Here is a 22,119-nt window from a genome sequence, read left to right as displayed (position 1 = left end):
CTAGCTTTAAATTTAGTATGCTATATGATTTAGTATAATATATAATACTACGATTGAATGAGATAAGTTACCATGAAAAAAATTTAATAATTTTTATTTAATAATTTGCGAATTAGAAATACAGTAAAATTATTAAAGTTCATTCTTAATAGTTTGTATAAGATATGTTAATGAGATTTAAAAATAAACGTAAGAAGAAAAAATAAAAAAATTGGAAAAAAATTTTTTTTAATTCAAAAAAAAAAAAAAATTATTGAATGGTAAAAAAAAAGGAAAAACTATAAAGTTTTATACATGCATAAATGTATGAAAAATAAGTATAAAAAAGATATATATATATATATATATATATATATATATATATATAAATTTTTTTAAAGAGGAAAAAAAATTAATCGAAGAAATTCGAATGAAAAAATTTAATTAAACGAAAGGGAGAAAAAAAAAGGAAAATAAAAGGGAAGAAAAAAAAAAATAAAAATGAATATAAAGAATTAAAATACATAGCACTAAGTATGTAGAATTAAATTATATAATTAGAAATAAAATTAGTTTGTACATAAATACAAAAATAAATTAATTGAAAATTAATAATAAATTAAAGATGAAATAAAATATGTACAACTAAAAATTTAAAATATAAATGAGGAAAATGAATGATAAGAAATACTGTCAAAAAGAAAAAAGAAATTTTTTTTTAGGTCATCTTCTCTCTCTCTCTCTCTGTATCCTCAGTGATTTTTCTCCTATCAATAAGAGCAGTGGCCTTCCTTTTCTCTCTCTCCCTCTCCCTCCCTCTCTCTCTCCCTTCTTCTCTCCTTTCATTTTTCATTGAAATATTTGAAAGTATTTCTACTAATATCATACAACGACCCGTATATTTCCCTAAATATATTACATATTTCCTCTTTCTTCTTTTTTTTCTTATATAGAAATTACTATTACAGTAAATATTGACTCATTCTTATCAATAATTATCAATTACATTATCAAAATTGATTCATACTTATCAACAATTATCAGTTATATCATCATTATTGATTCACACTTATCACTAAGTATCAATCATACCATTAATCATAGTTATCACTAAGTATCAATTATACTATCAATATTGATTTAAACTTATCACTAAATGTCAATATTGATTCACACTTATTATTAATTATCAATTATATTATCAACATTGATCTATACTTATGAACAGCAATTTATACTTACGTATAAGATAAAATTTCATACTTTTTTAAAATTTTGATGTTTTTTTAACGTTTTTAATACCCATTTACAATCACATATATATGCAAATAAATGAGTTTAAATAAACAAACGAGGAAATAAATTAATAACAAATTGCGCAATAAATAAATAATTAGTTAATTAGACGAAAAAACAGACAAAGAGACATAGAATCAAGTAAATAAACTAACGGAGTAAATAAACAAATAAATAAATATATTATAATGTTCTATGATCAGAATACAATCTAACAATATGTGAAAATTGTTGATGTTGAGTAACAGACAATTAATTAATGAATGTTTGAAAATGAGGAAGGTTACCGAACTTCACAAATAACGCTCATCATTAATTCTTATCAATTCCTATCCTATCGTCATCGAAGTTCAATTCTAACCGGTTGTGGTTCCAGTCATACCTAAACGACCTCTTTTATAATGAAAAATGTGAAACATATATGATAATTAATGACATACATTATACATTTATAAATTCATCTGCAAATTATTTACAAATTAATAGAGTAGAATTAATTATTTTAATAAGAAAGGAAGACATTCCTAATCTAATAATTGTAATTTGTTAATTAACACTAATAATAAAGAGAACAATTACTTGTATTATTTATTATATTTATTGTTTGCTATACATTAAAGAAACTGATCAGTCCTAATTAAATGAAAGAAAATTTGTCATCTTTTAATTACTGCCACTCCACAAATACTTTTGTAATAAAAATCTTTTACTGATAGTATATATAAATAGATTGAAAAGATTAATCGAATATTTTTATCACTCAAATTATTGCTATTGTTCTATTTCTATACGAATTAAAGATATTAACAAAAGATTGTATTACTTCCAGTTGAGTTGGAATCATTTTTTTTTAGAATTGTGAATAATGTGAAATCTAATTTATTATTAAAATAATTTAGATCTAATTAATAATTGAGATTAATCCGAATAATTCAGTTAATTGAAGTTATCAAAATAATTCAATTAATCAGAGTTATCAGTACATTCTATATGTAAATAACGTGACAAAAATTTCACATAAGCAATAGAAATTTTGACATAAAAGATTTTACATTTATAAATGAAAATGGTATGTTCTGAATAAATATTTGCTCAATTGAAGTTATTAGTATTTCGTCTTTGAAACGAATAAAAAAATTAAACAAATAAAATATTGGGAATCGGTACATTACATTGCATAAAGTTATATAAAATCACTATCTTTATATCAGAAAGTTAAAAAAGGCGAATAATCCATCTAAAAGTATATGCAATTATTTATTTGTACGAAGTAATTCTTCTTTTTTCATCCCAAAAAAAAAAATTAAAAAGCGAATCAAGTAATTGAAATTATCATACTATCGCATCAAAATATCAAAGTTATCAATTATACAAATCTTTGCAATGATTTTATCGTTATAATTGTCAATATTAATGCAATTGCTAAATTGAATATTATTACAAAATAAGGTTTACTTGATATTCTCCTGACAATACTAGCATCAACAAATCAAGTAGAAAACTAGAAATGAAATTAAGCAAGTTACGACTTACAGAAATATAATTATCATAAATTAATTGTACTTAATAAAATGAGTTAAAAGGCTTACGAACTGATCACTTAAATGACAAATATATGTGTCATGCAGTCTCATAACATTTTTATAATATGTCACATTGCCAGTACACTTGAAATTTACTGCTATAAAGAAGCAATCAAGCATACAACATAAATGATCTTGAATGATAATATATCGCATAAATAACCTTGGACACCAATAATCGTGATCATAAATAGTAGTTATAGTATAGTGATCTTAAACAGTGATATATAGTATAGTGATCTTAAACAGTAATAAGTAGTGTAATTGTTTTTAACACATCGTATCGAAATACTAAAACATAAAAAAAAAATAAATCCAATTATGGTAAACACCTATCAAATTGACAATGAAAAAAAAAAAAAAAAAGAACTGTCGCTATGGAAATATGTTATACAATAAATAATTGCTAAATTAACCAGTTCTATCAAATAATATTATTAAGAAAAAAAAAAAAAAAACTGGATTCTCTAAATTTTTTTACAATCAATGAAAATCAAATTTACAAACTTCTGCCTTCTGTCCTTTCTTTTTGTCCTTTTCTCTCTCTTCTTTTCTTTACCTGTTCTCTTTAAAAAAAAAAATGGAAAAAAGATAAAAATTGATTAAAAAAATAATTCTTGATTTCAACAACTATGTTTACAAGAAGGTAAAAAATTGCAGATATAGCAGAAAAATCTCGTAGATTACACGACAGTTATCGTTTACCAGTAAACTGTTATTAGTTTTAAAAAAAAGTTTTTTCTCTTTAAATTTTCTCTATTATATAAATTCTTTCATTAGAAAAAGAGAAGCAATAAAAAAAAGGAAAAATTCTTTTACCAAAACGAAATAATAAAAAAAAAACAAGCCATTTTACTAAAAATAAAACAATGCCTAAAGAAAAAAACAATAATATATTTTAAGAATTATATTTCAACAAAATAAAAAATGATCGCTCTAATAAAATGAAAACTGCAAAAAAAAAAAACCATCCATCTACTATATACAACATTCTACGTATACATATATATACAAGAGGATTACCTAGCAATCAACAGCTGATAAATTTATTTCCCATTTACTATTTCATCTTTTTCATTCAAACTCCGATGCTTTGTCGTGAATATAAAACAAAAGATTACGGAAAGAAAAATTTTTATAATATCGAAAAAGAATTACCAGCTGTGAAGTAAGTACCAGCTCAGTTTAAAAATTATGTTAATATAATGATCTATGATAAATAGTAATTCATTAATCAATAATTAATTGTAATTAGTGACAACAACAATAGTTAATAATTAATAATAATAACAGTAATAATAATGATAATACCAATAATAATAATGATAATAAGAGTAATAATAATAGTAATAATAGTAGAAGCAATAATAAATAACAATAATAATAATAATAATAATAATAATAATAATAATAATAATAATAATAATAATAATACTAAATGGAATTTGCAAGAATAAACGACAAACTTTTATCCATTAAATATTAATTAATATTAATGTTGGAAGATTAGATCATAGTATTTATATATGAATATTTTTCATAGTTGATAATTTTTTTCGGGTTCTATTCATTTATATCAATTCTTACGGTTTCACATTTGCTAATACAGCATAAGATAGATTTTTGCTAATAAATCTTTGAAGGATGGAAAAAGACAAAATGTGAGATGAAAATTTTTTGAGTAGAAACAATAATGGATTAAAATAAACAAAAACAAATCAAAATATAGCATTAGATGAGATGTGCTATTTTCCTTTATAAATTTTGTGTTAATTTACACTTAATTATTTACATATATCTTTTTAGAATTAACTAACATATATCAATTAGAATAAATGTCAGCGAAATTAATGAATTATTAATTGCATACGAGTAGGTATGGTAGCAAAATCAAGTAAGATAAATTATTTCAAAGAGGTCAACAAATGGAAATGACAAATATTAATGGTGAATAGGTTTTGATCCATTTGTAAACAAATAGAATTGCTTAGAGACAATAAATACGTTCAAATTTACACATTAATCAAAATGTCGCATTGTGCAACTTTGATCAGCAAAACAAATAACAGAAGAAGCCGACCTTGAGATGGAGTTCATTAGCAGAAGACGAAGAAGAAGAAGAAGGGTCTTTGAAAGGTTCAAAAAGAATGGATCAGATTTCAACTTTTTTTTTTTTTTGGATAGATTCGATTCAGCGTATTTTTCACTTCGACAATTCAACAATGCAAGCAATAATAATTCCGCAAATGATCGATAATGATGATTAAATGTAATAATGACAATTTAGTGAACGCTCAGAAGAATGGTGATATAATTTAATATTTACTGCATATTCATTTCATCTTTATTATTCTTTAAACGCAGTACTATACAAAAAATGAATAAAGTTATTGTTGACAAAGTTATTGTCGACAACAAGAATATTTTATTAAAATTTCCTCCAGCTGTAACAATTTCTCTGGCTCAGTTAATTCTTCTATTTGGATTATTTAAACAAGTAACATTTTATAATAGCTTAGTACAAAGCAACTTTTTTTTTAACTTAAATGTATTAACTACAGTTTTTTGTTTTTCCTTTTTAATGTTGAAAATCATATCAAAATGCATCGTTGGATACTTCTGAATTATCCATCTCAAATCCCATACAGCTTTTCTTTTTTCGACTGATCTGAACATTGACTTGCGTTTTTTTTTATGGCATCACAAAATTTATTTTTATTCTTTTCATAAATAATAAATAGATACAAATAAATAGTAAATAAATATGTTGTGAGACTAAAATTTGACAAATTAATTCCAAGAATTAATCATTTGCAATGAAACCTAAATAATAAAAAATCAGATACTAAATGGTAGACACAGATAAACAATGACATTAATTTTGTCCCAATTTTTTGAAACGATTCATTTGTTCATTAAATGCCATATGCATCACTAATCAATGATACTTATAATATTTTAAGCGCATGCTTGAAGAGCTTCATCACGTTCTTCCTCTAATTCCTGCAAAAATATTTTTATACCGTTAAATAGCTAAAATTTGAAGAGCTTAAATAACAAATGGATGGGAGAATTAGTTTGAAGGTAAATAAGCAATAAATATTATATATAGTCACAGTAACAGTCACAACTAAAAGATTTCGCTTCTATTTATTTAAGTCTATCTCATAACAAGTCACCATTGCAAATTCACTAAATTAAACCAAAATTCTTGATCAAAAGGTTAAGATAACTTGAGCAGGACAGGATAATCCAACTAGTGATATGTGAAAAACTATGGATAAGCCGGCAAATGAACTAAAGAATAAAAAAGAAAGACTGTAATATTTAATCAAGTCAAAAATTTTTAGAGATATTTAATGGTCTGTCATGAGAACACAACTTCCTGTGAGACTTCAGTCTATAGCTTCTAAATTTTCAAATTGTTCAATATACAAAAAAAAAAAAACCACTTGCGAAACGAAAATTAATAGAAAAAATGTCTAACAATTAATAAATGAATTAAATAATATACAAATATTTTTATGTTCTTATTAATTATTCCTTTATTGCTTAAATTTGCAACAACTCTGTGACTAATTAAATAACAATTTGCTGTAAATTATACTTTTTGCGTGATAGCAATTTTTCCTTTAGCAAATTCATCCAGATGTAAGCCTTGGACAATTTTGTATTCGCCACCAGCAATGGTAACAGGAAATGAAAATATTAATCCTTTGGGAATACCATATGAACCATCTGATGGAATACCCATTGATACCCATTCATTCTACAAATAATTTCATACATTTACAAATTTTTTCACATTACGAAACTATCATCAATTTAATATCATCCTACTTCCTCTTTTTTTTCCTCTGTTCATCACATTATCTTTTATAATGATCAAAACTTTTTACATTTTGACTAAAATGAAACAATTGATTGTTATTTAATTCAGAAATTACAACTCATAAGATTGTACCGGTTTTGTTCCACAATGCCAATCACGAATATGATCACAAGCTGCTTTTGCTGCTGACATTGCCGATGATAGTTTTCTCTTTTCAATAATTACCGCACCACGCTTTTGTACAACCTGCAAAAAATTCTTGCTAAATAGTTTATTTATGAGTGATTTTTCCTTTTCCTTTCATAATAAAACGTTATTATATGAATTAAATATGTTACTTCTTCAATATTTAGATATGAAAAGTATAGAAAGCAAAAAAAAAAAAAAGTAGAAACCATACACTGATAAATGGTCCCTGAATCCATTCTTTATCATTAATCGCTTCATATGCACCAAGTGTTGCACCATTCTTGACAACTTTAGCATGGGTAACATCTGGGAATTGAGTACTTGAATGATTACCCCAGATAATTACATTTTTTACATCTCGAATCTGAAACAAATTCAAATTACATATGTGCAATCTATTTATACATGCAATATAAGCATATAGTTTATATATCCAAAAGAAAGCAGTAAAAATTGTTAATTATACAATCAGAAGCGAAATCTTGCAGGAATGAAACTGATAAGTTCCAGAAAAAAAAGAATCCGAAAATATTTTTGTTCTGGAAGTTACTAATACTCTGATGAATCACTTGAATGAATCCTACATTCTAATTTATAACTTATATTAAATCTAAACTTCTTTCATTATCACGATAGAAAGAAACGAATCTAAAAACAAACCCCAACACCACATTTCATTGCCACTTGCGATGTAGCACGATTATGATCAAGACGTGTCATCGATGTGAAATTTTTTTCCGGTATAGCCGGAGATGCAAATTTTGCAGCAATAAATGCATTTGTGTTTGCCGGATTACCAACGACAATGATCTAAATATAAACTGTGCTACAAATTAACATCAAAATTCAATAAGTCATTACAAAATAAGAAAGTGTTGATTGTAATAAGTAAATAATAAGTAAAGAAACGGGTGTAAATTAGCATATTTAGGAGAAATTTCGTATTCTAAATATATCATGAATTTGATTTCTATTTTAATTCCAAATACTATCTTTTACTGGTACCAATAATTGATCACTGGCTTATTTATCATTTGTAAACAGTAATGAGATTGAAGACAATTTTCTTTTTCGTATACAATTCCTGCAGAAAAAATTCTACTTTAACAACTTTATTTTTGTAATTTTACAAAGTTGCATCACTTTTATCACCTTGTATATGCGACTAAAGTAATAATAAATAAATAAATAAATAAAATAATAGTATATAAATAAATGAGTAAATAAATAAACCAAATGCTTACCTTAGTTGTTGGCTTAGCATATTTAGCAAGAGCTATTCCTTGTGATTTGAAAATTTTGACATTTGCAGAAAGTAAATCTTTGCGCTCCATACCTTGCTTTCTTGGCATTGCACCGATAAGAAAAGCATAATCGATACCTTTGAATGCTTCTTCCTCTTTTACAGTCACAACAACTTCTATAAAAAATAAAAACTTTCTTATTATCAAATTAATCAATAGTATAAGAGATAGGTAAGGATAAAATATTAAAATAAATTTTGTAATAAAAATTTATAATGTTACCCAATAATAGCTAAACAAATAACATATTAGCAATAAAAAAAAAGTAAGGAAATGAATGAAAATTTTAGTATAGATTTTAAAATAGACTGCATGGAAATAACCTTGTAAGGTTGGTAAAGAGCAATCTTGCAGCTCAAATTGTACACCTTCAAGAGCTTGTAGCATTGGAGGTATATCGAATAGTACAAGAACAATTGGCTGAAACATTCATTTATTCTATTTTGCTCTATTATTTTTTCTTAAATCAAAAATTTATAACAAGAATATCATATTTTTGAGAAAAATCATTTTTTTTTTTAAATGAATTCAACATGTGTTCATTTCTTGACAATAAATATGATTATTTTATCATAGCTGATCAAATAAACTTAAACATTGTCACTTTATCATAACTGGTCAAACAAACCTTTGTCACTTTTATGACAACTGATCAAATATCCGTCATTTTATCATAATTGTGCACTTTATTTTATACCTTTTTCTATATAATATTTAATCTCAAACTAAAGTTTTTTTTTTTAAGCAAATTAAAGATTTCTTAAATCTAAGAATAATTAATTAGCTTACAATAAGTAATAGTTCTTAAAGAAAATAATCAATATATGTAAAGTTTATTGCTACAAGAAATAAAGCCTAAACTACAGCAATTTTGCTTTAAAAAATTATCACATGAAAACGTGATAAAAAAAAAAAATACTACAAAAAAGAAACTAACTTAATACTTATAATTCTTAAAATTGATATAAAAAATGAAAGAAAAAATGCAAAAAACCATTAATAATTAAATTGTTTGCAATTTCCAAACAAAAATTTCACAGCCTTAAAAAAGTAAAAAATAAAAAATCCTATCGAAAAAAAATTTTGAAAAGTTTAAAACTAAAGAAAAAATAATTCAAAAAAAAAATATACCGTTTCAGGACCAAAAACATCACCCTTAGCAATTTGCAAAACAACAGAATATCCAATTTGACCCGCTGCGCCGGTTACGAGAACACGAAGTACCATTATTTTTGATGCTAAAAATAAATGAAAAAAATAAAATGAGAAAATAGTTTAAGTAAATTTATTAATAACTATTGATAGCGCAATAAATGAATGATAAATATAATAAAGTTTACGAAGAAAGAAAACAATTTAAAGAAACATTAAAAGTAATTCTTATTAAAATTATTGAATATGTTTTACATTTCATATTTTATTAATAAATTAATAGTTAACTATTAATAAATTAATTAACAATTAATAGTTAATTTTATTAATAATAAATTAACAGCCTTAGTTTTGACAATTTGTTGCATTAAATTACAATGTAAAAATAAAATTTTTGACAGCAATTATTTTCTAAATACTTACTTCATTACAATATTAATAAATTGCTTAATATGGCAGTACATCCAAATAAAATTTATAATTTCCTTTAAAAAAATAAACAAAAAAAAAAAAAAAAAAAAAAAAACTTCTAGATAACATTCGATTTATTAAAGAAAAGTGAGGAAATTATTAAACTATTTCGAAAACTTAAACGATTTATTTTTTTACAATTATAATTTTGAATTTGGAGAAAATTTAACTAAAAAAAAGATTCAGAAAATCTTTTTTGTATAACACAATCCTTACAAAGAAAGTTATCTTGAAATTCTTCAAAAATTTCATTACACACATCCATTTGATAAATTAATTAATTTCACTTTTTTCACTCCTTTTCTTATTTTCGAGACACATCACTTATTCCTATTTACCTGCTTATTACATATCAATTAATAAATTCCTTCTCTCCTCATCTAACATTTTTATCAATTATTTATTAATTATTAAATGTTAAAAAATATAATTTAAAGAAAAATTTTTATACATTAATCATCTTTTAATCAATAATTTCTATTTGCAAATATTATATATACAAAGATGTTATCCTTTTCTTATCAACCAAAATTTTTTCTTTTTTCTTTCTATTCTCTCTTCATAATAATTGTTACTCAAGTTCGGAAACATTCGATATTCAAATTCAAAAACAATAAGAGTTACTTTTTAGGTAATTAACTGGTAAAATTGAAACACCAAAATATTCGTTAAAAAACTTTAGCATTACTTTAATATTATAATGTACCATTTTTTTGCTAATTATTAAATTCAAATTATCAAAGTAAAAATTTCAAAAATAAACAGCTTTTTCATTAGTATTGTTCCACAATGAAAAATATCACATCGAATATAAATAACAATTATTTATTTCACTTCTCTCTCTCTCTCTATCTCTTTCTCCCTCTTACAATCAACAACAATAAAGCTTTTCTTCATCATCCTCATTCATCCTTATCATCATTTCTTTCCTTATCATCGGCCATATATACTTCTGGCTCTTTTCCCTTATCATTCTCAGTCTTTTATCATCAATTATAAACTTTCCCCTTACCATTAGCACTCTTATTACCAATTCTAGTAGACTTTCCCCATTATCATCTTTACTTCTTCTTTTATCATCAATCGTATACTTTTCCCTTCCCTCTTATGATTCTCTTTCCTTCTTTTATCAACTGTACATTTTCCCTTCATTATTTTCATTTCTCTTCTTATCATAAACTGTATGACTTTTCTCTTATCATCTTATCTTTCCATCATTTCCATTTTGTTGTATTTCTGATTGATATCAGTAATAATCCAAGATTATCACTTACTGCACAGAAATCTTAGGGAATAGAAATGATTAAGTTTTCAGACAATCTCTTACATGTAATATATGAGAATTGAAACGAATAATTTCGCAAATTTTGATAAAACAATAGAACAAAGATTTATCTTTTAATTAATTTCATATGAAACAGTTTGAACTGTTACAAAACTCATATTAGATTCATCATAAACAAAATCAATGATCAATGATATCATTGAAAATTGTTCGGCATGCATACAATATAACACAAATTACTACATTATATTTCCTTTATAAAATTTTAATTTGTTTAAAATTATTCATTCATCAGCTCAAATTACATAATGTAAGATGCTGAAGTGAAAATTATGTTAATCTAATTAATTTAATAATGATACCTTAAATTTAATGATTAATATTATTTTTTCATCAGTGCTAGTGTTTGTGGAATTTAAATTCAAATCATTACATTAGAAATTGAATAATATAGTGGAAAATTTTTCGCATAATTTCTTATATCATTCTATTATTGTAACTACTTATCATTTTAAATATCAATAATCATTTACTATCACTTCTCTATCACATTTACTACTATTTTAATTTTCATTTCTTTTTCCCATTTTCTTTTTTTTTTTTTTTTGTATTTTCTAGTATTGAATTAAAATACATTTGCTAAAATTAGATTATTGTTGAAATATAATTTTCTAAATTAAAATTAGTGAACAATAATAAATAGCAAACAATAAAATGAAATTTTAGTAACAATAACAAAATTTTACATTATTCAATAAAATTTTCTTTGATTGTAAAATGCTAAGCTACCTAAAGTTTACAATTTTATATTTATGAATCATAAGTTAGAAAGAAAAAGATCATATTGTTTTATGATCATTTAATTAATCGAATGTCAAAATATTACTTTTCACTTATTTATTGAATGAAAAATTTTCTTTTGTTTTGTTTTCATTTATGATAAAAATAAAACAAAAATTTTCACTTATTAAATTTCATTTTATAAATTATCCAATTTCTCACGCAATATATTATCAGTCTTACTTATTACTAAAAAATATTAAAGAAAAAAATAAAAAATAAAACAAAATTTCTCACCCAGTAAATTTCATAAATGTATTACTCAACTTTCCACAAATTATTCGTTTCCATATTTCATACATTATTCAAAAAAACAAAGCGCAATGTTTAATATCATCTTCAATCTTATAAAATTTCACTTATTCTATTTACTATCACTTACTATCACCTATCTTCATCAAATCATAGATTAATTATTAAATCATAAATAGTCATTATCAGCTATTAATTTCATCAAATTAAATGATAATAAATCTTATTGTTTTTCAACTTCTCTATTTCTTTCTAAATCAAAAATCAACAACATAACTTTATCCATCTCATTTCACAAACTAACTACTGATAATCTTATAAACATTCTAATATCTATCCTATCTTATCTTTTCACCTCTTATCACATAACATATATTAAAGTGCATCTCTCTCCCTCTTTCTCTCCATCTAAGTTATGTGGACAATATTATCATCTCTTATTATGATATCATCGAATACGACAACGTATAGCATTCTCGAGAAGATAAAAAAAAAAATGTAATTAAAGTACCCAATTAGCTCTGAGAATTTCATTCTTTCCTACCTTATCACTTATTTATTCAATCAATCATTTCTAATTAATCTATTCATCTTTCTAATCAATCTCTACAAACGAAAAAAAAGAAAAAAAAAAAAACATTTTGTTATATTAACGATAATACATTTGTCAGTGATAATATTGTTTGAAAAAAAAAAAAAAAAAACGATATTATATTTAAGAAAAATAAAAGATTCAAAATTTAGAACAGTGGTAGTAGTTGAGAAGAATACAAAGCCTACGAATATTTTTTTTCAGATAAATGTAAGTGTAAAAACGAAAAAATAAAAGCAAACAAAACAAAACAATTAGTAGCAGTTTAATAATAGGAAAGAAAAATAATATGAAATCTATGAGAAAACTTTAGTTAGAAAAAAAAACTTTTTTTTCTAACAACAAAACATCACTCGCACATTTGTCAAAAATCATTTTAACAATAATATAATTTTCAAATTTGAAAAATAGAAGAAAATGAACAGAAAGAGGAAATTACACTAACTATAAAAGAAATTTTATTAAAACTTTTTTCAACAAAAACAAAGTCTTTTTTTTTTTTTTGCTAAAGATAAATTTTACGATGTTCATTTGCAACTTTTTTAATAAATTAATTTATATATGCACACTATTGATCGAGTGTTCTTTTTTCTCTTTTTTAGTTAAATGATATCGCTGTTAATTAGTTAATCGGTGATAGCTTTCTTAATATATAATTTTAAAATTTATTTCGCCTGTAATTTTTTTAAACAAATTTAAAGCAGTATAGAAATATAAGGAAAAAAGATGAAAATTTCAAAATATGATTCAGGACTCCTTATTGCAGCATCGAAAATTATTCGTGAAGAATTTATCCATTATCATAATTATTATTGTATTAATAATTTATTGGGGAACAGAAAATAAAATTATGGAGAGATGGAAGGAGGAAGCATGGCGAAACAACAATAAAGTCATATCACTTGAAATAAGGAACTTGAAGGGAAAAAATTGTCTTAAATGAAAACTTTGGTTTGAAAAATTAAGCGTTTGTTCGGATTTTGAGGCTATCAAAATCCAACATGCTTGCTAAATTATTATTCCGGAAATTTTTATGTATCTACTTGCTTATTCAGATATAGGATAATTTTGAAGTGCACATTTGATTTTGCTAAATGAAACAGTGAATTACTGAAGTAATTTTAGGCTTATTCGAAGCTTTACTGATTTTCAATCCTAAGTTTTCGGACATTTCTCATGATTAATTATTCTTAATAATATGCTAACAACTAATCAGAAAATGATTTTACTGAATGATTTAAACAGTACAAGCAAATCAAGTTTACCGTCATGTTATTGCATGAATTTCCGGAAGTACTTCCTGTTAGTATATTTTTAAAATAAGGAAAACACAAGAACTGTTAATTAGTTGCTCGTGCTGATGAATATCAGAAATGTAATAGTCGAGTATCACTCATATCTGAGCATTTCAGTTTTCTGATTCTTTGATTAATCAGAAATAGATCGACAATAATAAGTGTTCGGACCATGCGCTAAAAAAGTCATAAATAATAATAACTATGCTGCTGTTATTATTGTTGTTGTTGTTTTGCTAATGAAAAATGAAAGTCACAATAAGTTTTGTCAACAATTTCAGTGGACACAGTACAAAGTGCATTTTGTAAATATGACAAAGGTTACGCGTAGAATCGGAAAATACGCAAAACATTGACAAATGCTAAACTTTAAGTGCATGAATAATATGTCAAATTTAATTATTTGAACTATCAATCAAGACTCATAAATCATAAGAACAGAAATTCCTTTAACAAAAATAAGGAATGTTGAAATATTTTTAAATTCGTTCGTGAATATTTCATGCAGTTATCATCATTTATAACTCCTTTTTAGCTTTCTCTCATCTTCTTTCAACAAGAACTTCAACTATGACAATTCTAATACTACAATATCCCGGTGACAACACCCGCCCTCTCAACTCCTCCCGCCCCCTTCAAGTGACCTGCGACAATACCGACCAGTAGCATCCTCAGCAAACCACACCTTGAAACATGATATATCGCTACGCGCGATCAACATGAAATGTTCAATCCCAAAGTGCTTGTTTTTAGCTCTCTCAAGATGAGATTAATTAGCCTAATTTGATGTAATTTACAAAAGGAGCGAAGTTGTGCACATTGCTATCAATTTCAAATAAAATTTAATTGCAAAAATGAAAAAAAGGCAAGCAAAATGCATGAATGAGCTGTTACAGAGAAAGTTTACTATTCACAGAAAAATTCATATTAAAATGAAAAATGAATGAGCAAAATGAAATATAACATATAGAATCAATTAAAATTTAACAATGAAAAAGAAAAATTATCACGTGCAAATACAAATATTATATGCAAGTTTAACAAGCAAGAAAAATATGTACGTGAAAAAAAGTAAATTTACAAATATAAATTGTAAAGTAAAAAAAAAAAAAAAATTAGTAAAATGGAATGAATTTTTAGCAAATATAATAGTATCAAATTTTTTAAAATACATTTTCCTAAAGATTTTATAAGTATTATGGATGAACAATACTAAACATTGCTTGTTTAAATGAAAGATGAATAAGAGCACCTAAACATATGATTAATTTCTATTTCCTTCCATTTGATTGATTTAATTCCTAATAAATGTACTATTGTAACATATGCGTACTTATCACTATCACTATGATAATTATTATCACTCAAAATCATTTCAGAGAGAAAGAAAAACACATCATTTCACAAATCATTGAAATCATTTCAGGGAGAAAAATAAACTAATTCTCGTTATCATTGAAAATAATTTCAGAGAAAAGAAAAAAGCTAATTATCATTATCATTATCATCCAAAATCATTTCAGAGTAGACAATAACAAATGATGATATTAGAAAAGAGGAAATGAGTGAAATCATAGAAATAAATTTGAAAAATGAAAAAAGAAACCCGTAAAATAAATAAAGTTGCATATTATAAAAAATATGAAAAACCGTAATCTTTTTTTTGCTTCTTTTTTTGAAAGAAAATACAAAAATTTGGAGATGAAATTACATTGATGTTTCGATAGGTAATGCTTTACCAGTTGAATTACTTCGTTGATAAGGTACTGCTGGTGTAATGAGATCAACAAGTGATTGACTTGATTGAGGATTTCGAATATATTCATAATTTGGTGGTGGATTTGGTGGTGGAATAGAAGGACGAATTTTTGTTTTATATGAAGATGAGCTACTACTATAAGGTCTATTTTTAACTAATTCTGTTGTAGTTTCATAGAATGAACGCCGTGGTGGCGATGAAATAGTTGGAATATCAAATTGATCATTGATTGAGGTAGCAGCAATACAAGGTGTTGTTGTTGTTGTTATTGTTGTTGTTGATGATGATGATGATAATGATGATGATAATGATGGTAATATTGTTGCTGATAGTGATAGTGATTGTGGCGTTTGTGGTAATGTTTGTGGCGGTGGTGGTGCGGTCCGTATCGGTTTAAGTGATGTTTCACCATCTCTTTCATCTGATACAACAGATAAAGTTCCATAAACTTAAAATTTAAAAAGAAACAAAAAATTATAAAAGTAAACAAATGTAAAATGCTATAAAAAATAATTATCAAATTTTTAAAATTAAAAAAAAAAAAAAGAAATTAATGAGAAATTTCATTTTTCCCTTTATTTTCATAATTATATAATAATTTTTTCATTTTATTATTTTAAAATGAATAGGTGAAAAATTAACTTACTCTCAAGTAATTTTGGATTAAATAATGGCGGTGGTGGAAGATCTACTAATTTACTATATGGAGATCGTGGATGTGAATCAATAAAAGTTTTAGGTAACATGTCATCTCTTGTTGTCACCTTTGTTGTCAATTGTTCTGTTCGATTAAGAAGTGGTTTAATCTAAAATTTTTCACTATTTTTATTTGAAATGAAAGAAAACAAAAAGAAATGAACATCGATAAATAGAATGTTAACATATTGACAATTTCTTATTATTTATTTATTTATTTATTCTACTAGTTATTGCAATGAAATTAAATAATTATAATTTATTAATTTATTTTTCATCACTAACACTTCAATTATTTCAAGTATAAACATAATTGATATCATTATGAATGAAATGATTATAACATAAATTGATTTATTTAATTATTTTCAACAACCTCTATTTACATTTGTAGTTATTTCATAAAATTTACAATTTAAATAATAAAAAAACTATGAATAGTAATGAGCAAACTATGGAAGTATAAATAGTAATAATTAAAAATAACAATGATTAATTAAAAAGTTTAAAAATACCAAATGTTGGATAGTTCGATCAGAAATGATTGATGACTGAGCACTACTTGTATCATTCCATGATGATCGTTCTGTAAGCGTTGATTCATTACAATCTTGACATGTTGAACATGTGACAGTGTCCGTACTTGTGCTACACGTTGATGTGTCCGTATTATGTCGATCGATCACTGATCGATTATTATTGTTACCTGTACGATTATTGATCGTTCCATAAGCGTTAAAAACACTTAATGATACTTCAGCATATGGATTTGGTTTTTGTGATATCGAATTCCTAAAATTATTGAATAAAATATAAGATTCATGTTGAATTTTGTTTAAATTTAAATTATAAATAGGTATGATTAAAGAATAATTATAAGATAAAAAGAAAAAAAAAGAACTTTGTTTATAATTTAAAGAAAAAATTATAAATTATATGTTTACCTGGATACTGATGATGGCATATGATATGTAAAACTTTCCGAGCTATTTCGAGAACATAATGAATCAATAGTAGAATTTATTTTGTTTAATTCTACAGCAGATGGACGACATTTAATATTTTGATCAAGAAATGAAGTAACAGAATTATTTCCTGAATATATTCCGGTAGATAAATCAGGTTTTGTTATTGTTGACCATGGATTATTATCCTTTCCGTGAACCAAATTACGATGTGCATTCATGATTGCATCATCTGTTTGCAAATCAACACCATTTAACATTTCATTTGTTGGCATCTAAAAATGAAATAATAATATGTTCAATAATAGCAATCATAATAATCGTGATAAAATTATATGAATAATGAAATTGCACAACAGAAATAATCAATAATAATGACGATAATAATAACAATAATAATAATAATTAATAATAATGTTAAGTTGTTTATGCATAAAATTCAATTATTCTTGTAGCAGAAATTTCATCTAATTGCATAAATTATTTTTTAAAAAAAAGATAGAAAGATTAAATTTGATGAAATATTATACATTGTTAATAATTCGGCGGTTGTCACCATTATTCTTCCGTAATTCATTTGCTAATTTACTAAGTCTTAATGAAGCACGGATGCATTCCTTCCGGCTTACTTCTTCCTCTTTCCGTTTTGTTGATTTCCTGTACCAACAAACAGCTAGGAGTAAAATGATGACTAAAAGTATACTTAATGCAATTATAGCAATAATTATACCACCTCGCCAAAGTGTTGGCTCATCGTATGATAACACTCCTGTAATTAATTAATTAATTAATTATGGTTATGAATATTTTTTTCTATTATGGTCAATATCTAATTATATATACTCATGATTACTAGTTGTCCTTTCAATTAATTATATCAAAATTAGTATTATTCATTTTTCATTATGATTACTGCTCGCCTAAAATAATTAATTGAGTTGCAAATTGTTTCTTGTATTCATTAAAAGTTTTAATTTGAATGAAATAATTTTCTTTTTGCAATTCCAATTTACTATTCATGCACTTTTTTTGTGTTTCTAATTTTGGAATAACTTTTAATCAATTTCAGAAGAATTTTTTACTACTTAATATTTTTATAATTAAAGGAATAACAATTACAAGAAATTTCAACTTATTAAATACCGTTTCTAATAAGTTAATCCTATTTAAATCCAATACATTAATAGAAATTTCATTCTTTTACTTAAATTGCAATCAATCCAATTTAATTCAAATTAATAAGTACTAAGATAATTTGATTTCTAATAATTTCTAACCTTTTTCACATACAAATGACAATAAATTATTGCAATTCTGAGTACCAATATTACCAGTGCGTGTGCTTAACCAACCGCATTGTGTTAATGGAACTGTTACACCTGAGATCCATACCTGTCTATCGTATACATCCTATAATTTAATGATTAATGAAATTAGAATAATACTTTAAAAAGACAATGCTTGATTATTAGAATAATTTTATCAATTCTTTTTTTCTCATTTCTTCGTTTTTTCTTTTTCTCTTTATTAAAATGAACTAATTTAATAAAATATGCTTGCAGATATACATATCATAAATTAGAGTTATAATATTAATTAGTTTCCATTTCTTTTTCCTTTCCAAATAACCTTCAGAAATTTATTTACTCAAATTGTAATTTTAGCATAATTATTGCTATTAATGGTGGTGCAATTAAATTAAACACTAATGCAAAACAATTAGAAAGTTATATAATTAAAATATGAATTGAAATTATTTAATTATTGAAAAGTGGATACTGAAAGAGGCAATTTTTTAATTTGAATTCAATTGAAATTAGAATCGAAGTGTCAATAGCTGTATTAATAGCTTTTTAAAATGAAATAATATTTTAACAATTTTGTAATAAAGAAAATATAAAATGATAATACTGTAAAAGTATTGTAACGATCGATATTATCGTTTGTTCGCATATGTATGATATCATCGATTCGTTTTGCAAGTTGTTTTTGTCTGTTATCATCAACTCGTAAATATGGTACAAATGCATCCATTTCCTGAAATTAAAATTCATTTCTGAATATATATATGTAATTAATTAAAGTTAATAAATCTAAAAGTTAATTTCACTCTTAAACATTCTCTTCTTTTATTCATAAATTCATACAATTTTGATTATTTAACAAAAAAAAAATTACTTAATAATAAAAATATGTCTTTTTTATTTTGCTTTCAAAATTATAAACTATGTTTGAATTTCATTTGCTACATTTGATCGTTTCACATATAGAAAAAAATTATTTTAATTTTGGTATTCCTCATACCACAAATGTATGATTTTACTTTATCTCTGAAATCATTTATAAAACAAAAAAAAGAAAAATATTAAAATCGATTATTTACTCTAATTGATTAAAATTTTAACATTTTCATAATTTAGCAAAAAAAATATTACAGTTAAAGCAAATTAAGCATACTTAAAAATATTGATTACATTACCACTACCACTAATATCAATTATAATAGAAATAATAATTATTATCACTATTACTACGTTACAATATATATTCATTTGTATTTATATTTATACCTGACAAAATTTGACAGCAGCCATATAAGTGCTTACCGCACCACTGTATAGAAAACAAGATTTAAATTCATCTCTACCGATCTGAAACCATCCGGCTGGACAGTCACCTGAAAACAAATTGCACTTTACTTTTATTTTTCCTAACACAGCAATCGAAAAGCCAAAAGATTATGTTTTCAGTGAATTTCTGATTTAAAATATTTGTAAAAATTAATTACAGTTTAATAATTCTAAATGTTAATATGATTGGGCAAGAACCGGAAATCGCGAATAATTTATGTGTCGCAGTAAAAAAAAAAAAAAAATTATTCAATATCACTTATAATATTATAATTAATATGAAAATAGCATCAAATAGGAAAAATTCCAAAAATATTTTAAAAAATGTGCAGAACTAAGAAAATTTCTTCATTATTATCTTATAAAAATTATTATAATTGTAATTGTAGTTATGCTTTAATGAATTGTGTTATATATTTTATGCTAAGCAACTTTTTTATGATAATTTATTGTGAAAAATTTTATCCAATTTAAAGGAAAAATTTTTTAATTTAATTTTTCTTTATTATTCATTAATTAATAATCACATACCTTCAACAAGTGATGCATTGGATTCAAGCACTGGCACATAATCCACTCGAATTAAATATTTATAATCATGATAATCACGAATTTTTCCACTTGCAACACTAACTGTTCCCGGATAACCCCAGTAATTTTCTCTTGCATCAATTGCATGTCCTTCTAGGCTATAACAAATTTAAAATAATTAAAATTAAAAATTCCCACTCGAACGATAATCAAAACTAATAACTGATACAATAAGAACTTTCAATCTATTAAACTTCACTTTGATCTTATCCAAATAATGAAATTTGTTGTGATTATGTTGATTAGGAATAAGCCAAAATTTTCAAATTCAAAAGTTTATAAAAGATGTTTGATCTCAGTAATCTATAACAAGTGATGATAATCAAAATTTTTTTCTAACTTAATCATTGCAGAATGATATTGTGGATGCATTTGTTTATGATAATGGATAAAATTATATTCAAATATCATTAATTAAATTAATTTAGTTCATTAGAATTAATTAATTGATACGGTATAATTATTTTACCTATTTGCTTTTCCCGCAACTAATTCATACGGATTAATTGGATTATTGAATACATTTGCACGATACAGTACATTCGAAATGCCTGCATATACTGTACTTCGATAACGTTCCGATTCTGTACCAATATGTGTCCACCAATCAAAACTTACACCGTCTTCCATTATTAGTTGTCGTTTTGGTCGAGACATAAATTCATCAGCCAAATAATCCGGTTGATATCCATATCGCTCCTAAACACAATTATGCTACTAAAATAAGAGATTTTTTTCTTGATCAAAATATAATTGATTATTTGTTTTATCGTTTTTCTACAATATGAAAGCGACGAAATAGTGAAATGACAATTATATTGAAAAATCAAATTATTAGAAATATTCTAATTAAAAGAAAAGAAAAAAAAAAATGATAGAATCAAAACTTCTTTTTTAAGTGCGAACAAAAAGATAATGACAAGACACAAATTAAATTATTGTTTTATTTTTTTTAATTAAAGAAATTTAATTAAATTAAACAAATTAAACATTAAAACATTTAAATTAAACAAATTTAATTAAAGTAAACAGGCTTTGATTTCAAAAAGATAAAAAATGAATGATACCTGACGCTGATAGCCATGTCCAACAGCAACGTTATCATAAAACCAATTCTTATACAATACATATAAATCCAATGAATCAGGTAAATTAGGTCGTAAGTCGAGATTATGTAAGCCCGTGTTGTTAGCGAATAGATTAAGTGTTAAATTAGCCGTAATACCTCTTAGCAGTACTGTATCGTGATATAATGCATAATTACTTCGGATCAGATTATTGAATAACCATAATTTCTACAATGAATCATTTTTTATCACCGATATTTCAATAGTTGATTAATAAGAAAATTAATAAAAAAAAAAGTCACAATAAGAAACAAAAATCAGTTAGTTCAAAATAAATAATA

At 24.3% G+C, this 22,119-nt stretch overlaps 2 protein-coding genes across 3 annotated transcripts in view; both read right to left on the bottom strand.

Annotated features, from left to right (window-relative positions):
* Positions 1-5,816: 5,816 nt before the first annotated feature.
* Positions 5,817-9,410, bottom strand: Bma-mdh-1 (Malate dehydrogenase, cytoplasmic, putative; the record flags this gene model as incomplete). Its single annotated transcript, XM_043081434.1, has 8 exons — positions 5,817-5,861; positions 6,466-6,627; positions 6,823-6,936; positions 7,091-7,243; positions 7,540-7,689; positions 8,124-8,299; positions 8,507-8,603; positions 9,315-9,410. 8 exons carry the CDS (start codon positions 9,408-9,410, stop codon positions 5,817-5,819), a joined length of 993 nt encoding a protein of 330 aa, XP_042937368.1.
* Positions 9,411-15,777: 6,367 nt separating this feature from the next.
* Positions 15,778-22,119, bottom strand: part of Bm8308 (CG3921-PA, putative) — a gene marked incomplete at both ends in the record, with an annotated part of 33,705 nt that continues 27,363 nt past the window's right edge. Inside the window, 11 exons of one of the 2 annotated variants that reach the window (XM_043081432.1) lie at positions 15,778-16,277; positions 16,476-16,635; positions 17,041-17,317; positions 17,470-17,765; positions 18,021-18,259; positions 18,768-18,900; positions 19,402-19,527; positions 20,061-20,167; positions 20,652-20,809; positions 21,181-21,410; positions 21,779-22,006. In XM_043081432.1, the coding sequence (XP_042937366.1) occupies positions 15,778-16,277; positions 16,476-16,635; positions 17,041-17,317; positions 17,470-17,765; positions 18,021-18,259; positions 18,768-18,900; positions 19,402-19,527; positions 20,061-20,167; positions 20,652-20,809; positions 21,181-21,410; positions 21,779-22,006 (2,454 nt within the window). The remainder of the gene's footprint in view (positions 16,278-16,475; positions 16,636-17,040; positions 17,318-17,469; positions 17,766-18,020; positions 18,260-18,767; positions 18,901-19,401; positions 19,528-20,060; positions 20,168-20,651; positions 20,810-21,180; positions 21,411-21,778; positions 22,007-22,119) is intronic. The other variant, XM_043081433.1, reaches the window with a different exon arrangement.

The sequence above is a fragment of the Brugia malayi genome (genome assembly GCF_000002995.4).
Source record: "Brugia malayi strain FR3 genome assembly, contig: Bm_v4_Chr4_scaffold_001, whole genome shotgun sequence".
NCBI classification, from domain to species: Eukaryota; Metazoa; Nematoda; class Chromadorea; order Rhabditida; family Onchocercidae; genus Brugia; species Brugia malayi.
The sequence above is the reverse complement of the archived record's forward strand: the minus strand, read 5'-3'. Positions and strand labels throughout refer to the sequence as shown.